The 12,836-nt window shown below is 54.1% G+C and overlaps 1 protein-coding gene across 1 annotated transcript in view; it reads left to right on the top strand.

Annotated features, from left to right (window-relative positions):
• Nucleotides 1–11,505, top strand: part of ITGB5 (integrin subunit beta 5) — a 112,118-nt gene extending 100,613 nt beyond the window's left edge. Inside the window, exons 11-15 of the mRNA XM_018045853.1 lie at nt 2,692–2,914; nt 6,628–6,731; nt 8,934–9,053; nt 10,028–10,194; nt 10,825–11,505. Of these exons, the coding sequence (XP_017901342.1) occupies nt 2,692–2,914; nt 6,628–6,731; nt 8,934–9,053; nt 10,028–10,194; nt 10,825–10,920 (710 nt within the window). The 3' untranslated portion in view covers nt 10,921–11,505. The remainder of the gene's footprint in view (nt 1–2,691; nt 2,915–6,627; nt 6,732–8,933; nt 9,054–10,027; nt 10,195–10,824) is intronic.

Below are 12,836 nucleotides of genomic sequence, written 5' to 3'. Positions count from 1 at the left end.
CATCTGGTTCGTTTTACATTGCTGCCAAATACAGAGTAAGAGGGAAGACAACACTCATCCAGGTCAAACAAAGCAGTCCCTCTGGCCTGAGTGGTGTCTTTGCTGTGGGTAAATATGGCACCATTCATGCCTCTTCTGATATTTTTGCTTTATGGGATGCTGTGATGTACAAGCCACTGGGGAGGCCAGAGCTAATGAAAAACCTACCCCTGAAGTGCGCTCGCTTTGAGATGCGTTTAAAAGTATATGGATGGACGGAAGGGGGGAGGGATGTGTGATGGAGCAGGTGACATGCTGGGGGTGGGAGAGCTGGAAAATAGGCGGATGTTCACACTACAGTCTTTTCATCTTGGCTGCAGGTTTGGAATTTTCACAATAAAATGTTGAGGGGGAAATTACCCTGACAGTGAACCATTTTAATTTAAAACAGGCTCCTGACCAATGTGGTCCCGAGGCCGAGAGTGAGGGAGCTCGCTGTGTGGATTGGACCCATTTCATTTGGGAAGACTTCCCTGTGGAGGGTGGTTTCCTGCCTCCATAGCTGTTCGAGGACTGGTGGGGAGGAGGGGCGTGCAGGCCTCCCTCCCTGGAGTGGCTGTGTGCTCTGCGGCCCCCCACAATCATAACCCTTGAGCCAGGGGTGCTGCTCTCCCCTGTGGCCCACACAGCACACGCCAGCCTCCAGGCAGTTAAACTGCACTCCACAGCCTCCTCCTGGCTGGGCCTGGCTTTCCTCACCTCTCCCAGAGGGCCGCCATGTGCCTCGACACTGCCTGTGAAGTGTGTGTGTGTGGGGGTACTGTTGCCCAGTGCTGTGTCTGCCGGGGCTCTGCGTCCCTGGGCTGTGGTCCATGTGTGGGGGGTTTGAGGGGCTGGGGCTTGTAGGCTCCAGATGGCCACCCTTGTCTCCCGCAGGTCCCAGGCACTACAGTGAGGACTGGGCAGAGAGGGGGAGGGGGACAAGAAGGAAGTAGGGGTGAAGCGGCGCTCTGAAGTTAGGTCCTGACCTGAACTGTGGATCACACTTGCTGGGGGTCTCACAGAAGGTGCTGAGATCCAGCTCCCAGGATAGCTGACGCAGGAGTGGGAGCAGAATGCAAGCCCTCCCCCCACATCTGACACCATCCCCCGTCTGTCTGGTCTCCTGCTAGTGTGTCTGGATTCTCAGTAAATACAAATCCTTGGGCCTTTTGGTATCAGTCTTAGAAGAATGGCATGAGAAAGGAAAGTATGCTACAGTAGCACTGTAAGGAAGACTTTTTTTTAAAAAAAACTGCCCTTTATAGCATTGCTTTCCGCTGTGTTAGCACAGAGAACAGGAGATCCATGAACGGCCAGGCCCCCCTGGAGGCTGGCACTCCCCATGCGCCTCCCTGCCCAGCAGGTGCACGCATGTGCCTGGCGCACACAATCCTCTGAGCCCAGCAGCCCCCCTGCCCTTGATGCCTGCAGAGCTTGGAGGGGAGGTCCGGGCCCTCCTCCCTTGGAGGCTGCGGAACGGACAGGTCCCCCCTGCACGGGGGACCAGGGGGACCCTTAGCCAGTTCTCCTTGTGATTAGGGCCTACTCTGTCTCCTGAGAGGCTGCAGATCCTCAAGTTCAGACTGTGGGTCCTTGAGCCATACTCGTGGTTTGGCCACCCTCAAGCTGCTTCATCCTTCCATGTGTCGTTTTCATCACTTGTGAGCAGGGGATGGTTGTAAGAATTCTGCGAGTTGACGCTGTAAAGCCTGACACGTTCGTAGTGAGTTCAGCGTTAGCTGCTGGCGCCCTTGGCCCCTGCTCCTGAATCGTCCGCTCTGGCCACAGCTCCGGAGTCAGCATCTCACTGAGACTCGGAGACTGTGCGTGTGTGCGTTTCCGTTGCGGCTGTGACAGGTTACCACAAATGGGTGACTGAAGAGGACTCCAGTGTGTTCTCTTACAGCTCTGGAGGTCAGAGTCTGCCATGGTTCTCCCTGGCTACAGTGTCGGCACCGGGAGGCCCACACTCCCTGCCAAGGCTCCAGGGAGGCCCTTCCCTCACCTTTGCCATCTCACAGAGCTGCGCTCCTTGCATTCCTGGCTCCTCGAGGCCGCCGCCTCTGTCTCCAGAGCTGGCAGCACAGCATCTTGCCCCTCCTGGCCGCGGCCACCAGCTTCTGCAGTCAGATCTCCCCTTGGCTTACTCCTACACGGAACCCTTGTGATGGCACTTAGGGTCCCAGGGTAATCTGGCAGACTCTCCTCTGTCTCAAAATCCTTCACTTTATCACATTGCAAAGTCTCCTTTGCTATAGGGGGTCACTGCCACAGGCCCTGGGGCTGTTCGTCACATTAACTGGGGAGACAGGAAGAAGTTCTCTGGGGCCTTGGGCCCGGGGCACAACTTGGCCAAGATCTGGACCGACTTGGAGCAGCGTCCAGTGCAGGCAGACCACAAGCGCCGCCTGGGCGCCCTACTGTCACCTTGTGGTGGCACCAGGCCCTCTGTCTGCCCGGTCAGAGTCTGAGGGCCCAGCCCGTGTCTCATTCTGTCACATCCCCAGGGCCCAGCACGTGGCAGGCGCCAGCTTGGTTGTGTGTTCGTGCGAGGGCACAGCCCGTGCCTCACTCTGTCGCATCCCCAGGGCCCAGCACGTGGCAGGCGCCAGCTTGGTTGTGTGTCCGTGCAGGCAGGCAGGCACTGATGTGCGGTGTGTGTCCTTTTAGGCCACGGCGAGTGTCACTGCGGAGAATGCAAGTGTCACGCGGGTTACATCGGGGACAACTGTAACTGCTCGACAGACATCAGCACATGCCAGGCCAGGGACGGCCACATCTGCAGCGACCGTGGGCACTGCGTCTGCGGGCAGTGCCAGTGCACAGAGCCAGGCGCCTTTGGGGAGACGTGTGAGAAGTGCCCAACCTGCCCTGATGCCTGCAGCACCAAGAGGTAAAGCCCCCACCCCAGCTTCTCCCGCAGACCATCCTGCCATCTGGCCAGTCAGCCTCCAGGGCCACCAGGCTCTCACTCCCCCTCTCCCACACCTTGCCCATGCAGCCTTGCAGGAGAATGAAACTCTTACTCACATGAACTAGAATAGGGCCTTTGAGGCTCTGGTTCCATGGAGACTTTGTAAAAACAAAACAAAACAACAAAAAGCAAGACTGTTATTCAAGTTTAGAAATTACCAGATTACTAGGTTAGATGATATTGAATTGATTTTGATACCAAAATAGCATCTTCTTGAGCCTTTAGTGTGTCACTGAGTATTTCAAAAGGACATTCAGCATGCATGTTTTTTCCAAATTAATTTGACCTTCCCCATTAACATCTCCCAGTGTTTCACAGGCCACCTTCCCTGTATAGAAACTACTGCTTTAAACAAAACATCATCAGAAGGTAAATTGGACAGGAGGGCACCCGACCTAGATAAGCCATGCCAGGAACAAACCGCAGTGGCTTTTGAATTTTCTGCTCCATTTGTACAGATAATGGAGCGAGTCTCCATGCTGCTGCTGAATGCAGAGATTGTCCAGATACAGGCTCCAGGCCTCCACTGACCCAGCCACAGGGTCACGTTCCCCAGTTGACCTCCTCGCAGCTCTGCCCTCCACATTCTGCCGGAGCACAAATGAGAGGGAATGAAAGAGAGCAGGGAGTTATGGCATCGGGAAAGCAAGAGTGACAGCTTGCCTTGATTTTGCTAGAGAAACAGCTGCGCCATCGTCATCCTTGTGCTGAGGGGCCAGGAGGGAGGGGCGCAGATAATCAGAAACAAGTAATAATACAGACGTTGTTTCCTTTTGGCTGGGAGATGCAACTGTGCAATTTTTTTTGGCAGATATCCCTTCCAAATGCCTGGCCCAGGCTCCTAATGAGAGGAGGTCATGATCCCCGAGTGGCTGGGGCTGCCGGTCAGTCTGAACTCAGAAACGTTCTGGGTGGCAGAGCCCCTGTCTGGACATTTGCCACAAATAATCCAGGCGTGGGTAATTGAAAGCTGGCCGCAGATGGAGAGACAAGACAGACAGGGCCAGATTTTATTTTGTGTAATTAGAGGGAAGCCAAGCAGAGTAAGGGAAGAGAAACACAGATCCACTGTAGACCTGCTGAGAGTGGAGAAATAGCAGAAATGCAAACGGAAACATCCCCGGGGAGGAGGTTAGGATCCTGGGGCCGGAGCCCACATAGCTGTGGCCATCTGAGCCTGGACTCTCGGCCATTATCAACATGCAACGCCTGAGGGAGGCACCCTCCCCCCAGCTCCCACCAGCAGAACCCTTCTGAGTCTGTGCTCCCAGACCTTGGGGCATGTGAGGCTGTTGGGAGGTGGGGATGAAGCTAGGACAATACGCGTGGAACCAATAAAAGCAGATAAAACCTGTTTCTTTGCCTTCCTCTGGAGCAGCAAAGCAATAAAGGGTTGGCTTAGGTCAGGTAAAAGGCGCTTGGGAAGACAGCCTTAGCTTTAAATGTTTAAAGCATTCATTTCTAAGAAGACATGGATTTTTTTTTTTGGTTGTTGTTATCCATTCAGCAACACCAAAGGAGCAAGGAGAGCAAAGAGGTGCCATCAAGGAACCTCAGTATTCCTTCTTGCTTGTCTCTGGGCCACACTGACACTGCCTTTTCACAGCCTTCTTGTAACTTAAAAAAAAACAAACAAAATGAAGTCCCTTTGATAGTGCCTCATTTCAGGCTGTTTCTCTGCTCACTGCTTTGCTGAGAACCACCAGGTTTCCAATGTCTTATGTCCGTTTCTTTTCCCCTCTGGTACTTCAGAGCAGGCAATCTCCACTTTCTAGAACTAACCAAACACACCCTTCACCTTGGGTGAGTTCATATTCAGCCTCAGCTGATTTCAATTAACAGACTCCCTGAGCAGAGTCTGTCTCAGCAGCTTGTTTGTTTAAAGGCCAGACTTATGTTAATACGTGACTACAATAAATCACAAGTTTCAACCCAGTGCGAGGAGCACACGGGTTAAACTGATTTGCCAGTGTGGATGATGAGGGAATGTTCCCTGGAAGCAGGCCTGTCGTTTCCTGACGACAGGGCCTGCAGGTGGAGGCCTCTGTGGTGAATCCTAGTGGAGACCGGAAGCAGACACCTTTCTTTGCGGTGTGTTAATTGTGGGGAGGGGGAGGGCAGCGGCATTAGTGTGAAGGACCAGAGCTGGAGCCATCCCTTCTTGGGGCCCAGCCCAGACTCTACCCGCCCACTGGGCTCTGGCCTCAGGGGAAATGCAGCAATTCCGACTTGTTTAACTCCAGAATGTTTCCATGAAGTCATTCCCGGGAGAGAGGAATTTTGTGGCCCATCCTGGGATGGTTGAATTCTTCAAACTATTAGAACCCTAGTAAGAGGGTCTTATCTGCTTTCTCTCCACGATCTACTTAGTCGCCCAGTCCTCCTCAATGTTCAGAAAGCAGAGGAAGGACTTGGAGAGGGACTTGGAGCGGCGGGGCTCCTGGGTACCGAACCCTGCTGCCTTTGATTCCTCATTTCCCTCGCCTATGAAATAAAGCGACTTAATGAAACGCTCCCAGCTCCCTTCAGGCCTGGCATCCACTGCACGGTTTTTGCCCTGGAAATGTAGTAACTGGTTCCTCCATCCCAAGGAATTTAAAGATGAAAATGAGAAACCTGATGCATGGCAGTTATCTTTCCTGCCTATTTTTGCCAGAGAGCCTTCCGGACACACAGCCCTGTTGGTCCCCATAGGCCTGTGGGGTACGGGCTGCTGTCCCCTGTGTCACTGAGGCTTTGTAAGCTTCCCCCTCACCCCCGCCACATTCTGGTGCCAGGACACAGCTGCAAGGAGGCAGTGGCCTGCCCCACGTGCTTAACTCTGGAGTCCTCACCCCATTTCCTGGAGAAGCCCCTGTTTGGGGGATCTCTTACCTCCTTGCAGGTCACTGAGCTCCATCACCTCAGAAAGGCCCTTCAAGTTCACCGTCAGCTGGCAGTTTTGTTCCAACCCACCTCTCCCTGGAGTTGAGTTCTTGCTACCCCATTTATGGACCCCACAACAGTCCCCCAGAGGGGTTAGGGACCCTCTCTCCCCTCCACAACAATCTCAATGGACCGCTAGAGCTTGGCTCCCATGCCACGTGGGTTCTGTCTGGGAGGGAGAAGGGGGAAGGGCCGAGAGTCTCCAGGACAGTGGTCCTCAACCCTCACCTTTGCTCAATCCCTGGGAGACTAGGCTCCAGCCCTAGAGATGCAGATTCTGTGGGTGTGGCTGAGCCCCGGCCATGTGGGTGTGAGAACCCCTCCTCAAGGCCAGGAATACTTTTTTTTTTTTTTTTAATCATCAGAAGCTCCTTGTTTGGGGCAGACTCCTCAGGGAGGCATTTGACACACTGGAGAGCAGGTGGATGTCGCTCCTGGTGTCAGAATTTGAAAGGCCTCCAGCCTGCAACTTGACATGGGGACCAGACACGTCTCTAAACTCACCTAGGCTCCTCCAAGGACCTTCAGGCTTCCCTGTGTGAGGGCGACAGGGGGGACAGTAGGGCTAAGCAGCTGAAGATGGGAGAAGTTAAAGCTTCGAGCGCCTGAAGGAGGGCTGGGATCTGCACTCCTGGGGTATGTACTCCGTTACATATGTGGGGCTGATCCACAGCATTTAACACCCATTTATCGCCTCTCTTCCAAAGAGACTGTGTCGAGTGCTTGCTGCTTCACTCAGGGAGCTCAGCTGACAACCAGACCTGCCAAAACCTGTGCAAGGATGAGGTGATCACACGGGTGGACACCATTGGTGAGTATGCCGAGTGGCCTAGGCAGCTGGCCCCCTTTGGATCCTGGCGGGAGACGTAGAGACTCTATCCTGTGGGGATGATCTTCAGGGCTGCCTGGCAGACAAGATGGTAGTTTTAGCCTTGAGTTAAGAAGTAGCCTCAGATCCTTGGCCAGTCCTTGCTGGCTCCCCAAGAGGACTTGGGGTACCTGGGCTAGAGCACAGGTTCCAGGCTCTCCAGGGTATAAGACCCTCCCTGTTTATCAGTGTCTGTCCTATCCCTGGGGCCAGTCCCTTCCTAGCCACATCTTCTCCCAGGCTTCCTGAGAAGTTGGTGTATTAATTAGAATAAATACTGTTAGCTGCCACAACAAACATGCCTTGAACCTCAGTGACTTAACAAAATAGAAGTTGGTTTGTCACTCACTGAAAGTGAAGATGTTCCTGGTTGACAGAGCCTCCATTGGTCCTTCATGAGCCCAGATACCCTCTCAGTTTTGGTTCTACCCTCCCCCAGGTCCTCAGAATCCTCTCCATTGAGTCTACAAATGGGGAGGACAGAGGGAAGGATTGGATGGGAGGTTTACAAGGGCTGGATCTGGAAGGGTACATGTAACTTCCCCCCAGAATTCAGTCACCCAGCCACATTTACTTCAGGAATGGTGGGAAATGCCATCCAGGTGTGCCCAGGAAGCTGGGAAACCACGTTTGGTGACCAGCTAGCCAGTCCCTGCCCCATTTGGCCTTAGCCCAGCACAGCTCTCTTGATGCTGCTGGCATAAGACAAGGCAGAGCTTGCATTCTGTCCAGATGAACTCAGGATAGAATTCCTGCAGGTCTCTGCTCATTGTTCCTGCCTCCCTGGTCTTGACTGATGCTCTGGCCAAATCATGGCAACCAAGTCATGAATGCCATCAGCGCATAGTCACTGAGCACCTACTGTGTGCCAGGGCTTATACTGAACCTGGGAGCCAATGGGAAGCCCCACACCCACCCAGTCTGGCCTCTTATGCCAATTTTCCTGCCCTGCTTTTCTGTCCTGGGACTTGAGGCCTGGCTCGCAGCAAGTTCTGCCTGCAGACCTGGGCCATTGCCTCATGACTGGACACCCACAGAGAGACAGGGCGATGCCTCTTCTGACCCACTAACTCGCTCTGGAGCAAATGCTGCTGTTCACACACAGCTATGACCTGAATCAGCTGCTTCACAGAGAAAGTTTCTGTTCGAATTCAGCAGTTATCCTTCCTTCCTTCCCCCAGGCTTACACACACACGCACGCGCACACGCACGCGCACACGCATATGCACACACACGCGCGCGCGCACACACACACACACACACACACACTTGCTCACACTCAGCCAGACTGGGCTTACAGTTGGAGTTTGAGAGGAAAAGCCCAGGCCTCCGTGTCTGATAACCACTCAAAACTGTCTGGTCCTAGGTAGAGCCTCCTTTGAGCCACAGGCTTACAGAGGGTGGAGCTGGAAGGCATTCCATGTCACAGCATAACCTGGAGTTGTTACTCAGGACCCATGGGTCATTCCCTTATCACCTGCCTCCCTCTTACTTCACACTCTTCCTGGCTTCCTTCCCCCCAGAAATCAGTCTAACCCCGACCCAGGGAAGCCTTGGACTGTGGATAATGGCTCGGGGGTGGGGGGCGGGGAGGGTGACACCTTCACCTCAGGTGACAGCCGTGTGGGGACAGTGGGTGTGAGGCAGCGTGAGGAAAGGAGCTGCTTCGCACAGGGAGCGAGGCAAGCAGTGTGCACCATGCTGGGGGCTGGGAGTCTCGCTCGTCCCATCCCTTGCGGCCCTCTCTCGTTTCATATCTCAGGACGGCACTGCCAGCTCTCGGCCTCTGCAGCTGGCTCTCCGGCAGGGGACTCGAGTGTGAGCCCTCACTCGGGCCTCCGCGGGCAGCCGGCCAGCCCCTCCTCTCTCCAGTTCCACTGTCCTGTCCCGCCTGGCCATAGTGCGTCCTTCCCTCCCGCATCCCCACAGTGAGTGCTGCAGAGGCTCCCGCGCGTGGAAGGGAGTCTGCATCTCTGGGGCAGTCTAACTCAGCGCTGGGCCTGCATTCTTGATATGAGAGACTCCCAGTCAGCCTCTCTGCACCCCTTTTCTTTGGGGACAGGATTTGGCTCTTCACCCCACCCCTCGGTGGCTCCGAGTTACTCAGAGAGACACTCAGGACATTTCTGCTTGGTTTTCTTCCAGTGAAAGATGACCAGGAGGCTGTGCTTTGTTTCTACAAAACCGCCAAGGATTGTGTGATGATGTTCACCTACTCAGAGCTCCCCAGTGGGAAGTCCAACCTCACGGTCCTCAGGGAGCCAGGTGGGTGAGGCCTGGCCCCGTCTGCTCCCCCAGGGCTCTTGGTTTCTGAGGTATCACCCATCCTCTTCTCACCATCCTTTCCAAACTCCAGAGAGGGGAGGACACAGTTCCCTGTGAAGATCAGGATCTGAGGCCTCCTCTACCTGACTGCTGTAGTTCAGAAGGAAGATGATTGTTCATCTGGGGACCATCGCTGGGCCGGAGCTTGGGGGCTGTGACTGGAGAGAAGTGGGAGTTATAGGAGGATGGGGTCCTACCCTGGGGGAGTGCCTTATCTCAAAGGAAGGGGTACAGGCGTGACAGTAAGCACAAAACACACTTAACCTGCGTGGCTAACGACAGTGCGAGCGTGCAAGGCAGGGCCGGACCATCAGGGCTAGAGTCAGGGCGCTCTAGGCAGAGGCAGAGGAAAAGGCTGTGGTCTCAGCCCAGGATGCACGCCTGAAGAATGAGGCTTTGTTTCCAAGTGCTGTCTTTGTGGTTCTTTGAAAATAAGCACATTTGCTCCAAAGGCTGCACACTTAGGGCTTACAAATGTTGGCTGGCCCCCAGCCCAGCCCTTGTGGAACGGCTTCGTGAAACCTGCCGCCTGGTCTACTCCTGAAACCATTTACGTGAAAGTTGAGACGTGGTCCAGCATCCTGCATGGGAGGCAGGGCTGGGCTGGGTTGTGGGTGCTTTGAGTTGGGGGGATGCAGCCATGCTCAGGGTGTTGGGGGAAAAAGTGGAGCAGCCTCTGAGTTCTCTTGGACTTTGCCCTCAATTTGCTGTGTGGCCTTGGGACAGTCACCAGCCTTCTTTGAATCTTTTACTTCATGTGCATTGGAGAAACCCGCCTGCCACCCACACCTCCCAGAAGCCATGTGAGGGTCTTATGAAGCACAGGAAGGCCTCTGGGGAGAGCTGGTGGGCCTGAGGTTGGAGTAGGGGCATAGTGATGCCAGCGGCTTGCTCACCGTACCCTGGTCCTCCAGAGTGTGGGACTGCCCCCAGCGCCATGACCATCCTCCTGGCTGTGGTCGGCAGCATCCTCCTGACTGGGTTTGCGCTTCTGGTCATCTGGAAGCTGCTCGTCACCATCCACGACCGGAGAGAGTTCGCCAAGTTCCAGAGTGAGCGATCCAGGGCCCGCTACGAAATGGTACGCCAGTGGGAAGCTGGAAGTGGGAAACATGTCAAGCTTAGGGGTCCAGTTGAGTTCAGGCAGAGGCCCCCTAACACCTTCAGCATTCAGAACAAAGAAGCAAAGCCTGAGGGGTGGTGTCTACCCAGTTCTGAACACCCTGCACAGAGCCCCACACCACGCCCAGGTCAGGAGGCTCATGAGCAGAGGTGCTGGGCACAGCCTGAGCAGGGGGAGTCTGGACGGTCTGGACGCAGCCCAGGAGGGGACCCCACATACCCCCAGTCTATCGCAGTGTCTGTGTGTGCCTTGCTTCCCCAAGCAGACTGCTCGTCACCCAAGGACAGAGCACAGTGAGTGCCCCCTGAAGTCCTAGTTAGTTTCTGTGAAAGCTGGAGGGGACTTTAGAGACCATCTGATGGACAAGGTCCCCCGTTTCAGAGATGGAGAGAGAAAGTTCAGGGAAGGGCAGGGCATTCCAGGCCCGGGGGTTGGAGGAGCACGTCTTGCATCACAAGGCGGGCACCTCCACCTGCACGCTGAGCCCGCTGCCTTCCTGGTGACTGACCCTGGAAGGCCTCCAGCCCTGCGTGTGTTCAAATGAGTGAATGAACTAACACATGTGCTCTTACCCTCCGTGTTCTCTAGGCTTCAAACCCTCTGTACAGAAAGCCCATCTCCACGCACACTGTGGATTTCACTTTCAACAAGTTCAACAAATCGTACAATGGCACAGTGGACTGACAGCGCCTTCCCCTCAGAGGGCTGAGCGGCCAAGCCAGAGACTGACATGCTCGGGACAGCTGCTCGGCTTGATCGCTGCTCCCCGCTCCACCGAGCGCAGAGACCTTCCGGCAAGTCCTGGCCGGGAGCCCGTGCAGGAAGGCGCCCGGCTGTGCCGGCTGGCCACCCCTCCAAGCCTGGCTGCAGTACTCTCGGCTCTCCTCAGCACGTCCAGCTTGTCGTCTCAATGAACTGCTGAGACGCGGGCCGCATCCTCCTTCCGGGAGGGCTGGGCCTCAGATCTGGCCCCACGAGAAGGCTACTTGGGAGTGTCAAGAGTGTGTAAAATCCACAGTCTGGCTTCGCTCGTGTTGATCATGTTTGTATGAAATAAAATGATCATGCATTTATGTATAGTTCTGATTCCCGAGAATTACCTGCCTGGTGTCTCTGCCTCACACGTGGGTGTTGGTGACGGGATCGAGACGCCTGTTGAAGGCACGTAGTTTGCAGAGGTCAGCTTTCTTCTGCCCATGTTCATCTAGTACTTTAGTAACGAAAAGGAAAGAGATTGTTTGGGACTGAAAGTAAAGATTAAAACCGAAAGATTTTGTGTTTGACACTCTTCATGACTCTCCATGACACGCGCTTACCTTTCTGAAGTCCCCAGCAGGGACACCACACAAGCCAGTCCAATACTCCAGACCAGGGCTTGTTCTACAGAGCTCCATGCAGTACTCCTTTTGTGGTGGGGAGAGGGGCACTCCAGGGAGGGCTGAGCAGATGTCTTTGGACATTCCTAACTCTTAGGTTCAGAACTGTGAAGATCGCCCCTCTGGCTTCTTTCTCATTTCCCAGGTGTTAGGCTGCAAATCATGCAGATGAAGAAGGGTCAAGCTGTGGCTTCCACATAAAGTGGCTTCTTGAACATTATAACAAGTTTCCTATCAGCTGTCCTTCCTGAAGGGCCCTTTAAGGCCTCTCTCTTTCCATATCTGAATCAAATTATCTGACCTTATCCCCTGTTTATAGATAAGGAAACTGATCGCTGGAGAAGGGATGGGGCTTTCCCACTAATGACAAGCTGGTACAAAGAGCAGGCCTCACAAGAAAAGGTACCTGCTCCTTTTTGCAACGTTTCTTTCGCTAATCACTTAGCTGCTGCTGGCATCACTTCAAGGCTTGTTGGGCTTTCATTCCAGACTCATCTGTTCTCAGCCTTGGACCAAATTCCCTGTACTTCATTTCGGCAAACGCTAAGACAAATGTCTATTAGTAAACCGCTGTGTTTATTACCTGGGGCAAATAGGAACGGATCCTGTGTTTCTTTTGCCTTGTGTAATTAGGAGGAAACAGAGACCTTGTAACTTGGTGAGACTGCCTTAAATCCTTTTTGGAATAAAGCCAAATGTAGGTAAATATACAAAATAGACACAGGGTGGTTTTGTGACTTTTCCAAACTGAGAAAAATATGATTTCAGAAGAAACGTTGGATTTCTCATTTGATTGTGGGTTTCCTGAAGACACGGTTAACTTGTTCAAAGTCTGATTTTCTACCAGGCGGTTCTGTAAGGGCACAGCATTCTTGAGCCAGGGACAGAAAGGATAAATTGCTGCAGGCTTCCACCTGATGTGGAAGTTCGGGCTATTTCCTCGGTGACACCAGATGGCTGTTGCTCACAGTGCCCTGCTGCCCCCTGCTGGAGGCTCTGGGGACAGCTGTTCAGAGACCTGACGAAATTCTGACCCAGTGTGTGATTCCCCTTCCTTTCTTTTGGTGATTTGGCCAGGTCCTCACCGCCTCCTGTTACCACAGATAATGGAGCAGGAGCTGAGGGTGCTCTGATGTTTGCTCTGCCAAGCTCTCTCAAACCAAGGGCCCATTGTTGCTGGGCTGTGGAAGCACTCAGGTGAGTGAGCTGCAAAAGGACCTGCCG

Source organism: Capra hircus, chromosome 1 (assembly GCF_001704415.2).
Source record: "Capra hircus breed San Clemente chromosome 1, ASM170441v1, whole genome shotgun sequence".
In the NCBI taxonomy this organism is placed as follows: Eukaryota; Metazoa; Chordata; class Mammalia; order Artiodactyla; family Bovidae; genus Capra; species Capra hircus.
This window is presented reverse-complemented; position numbering and strand designations above follow the sequence as displayed.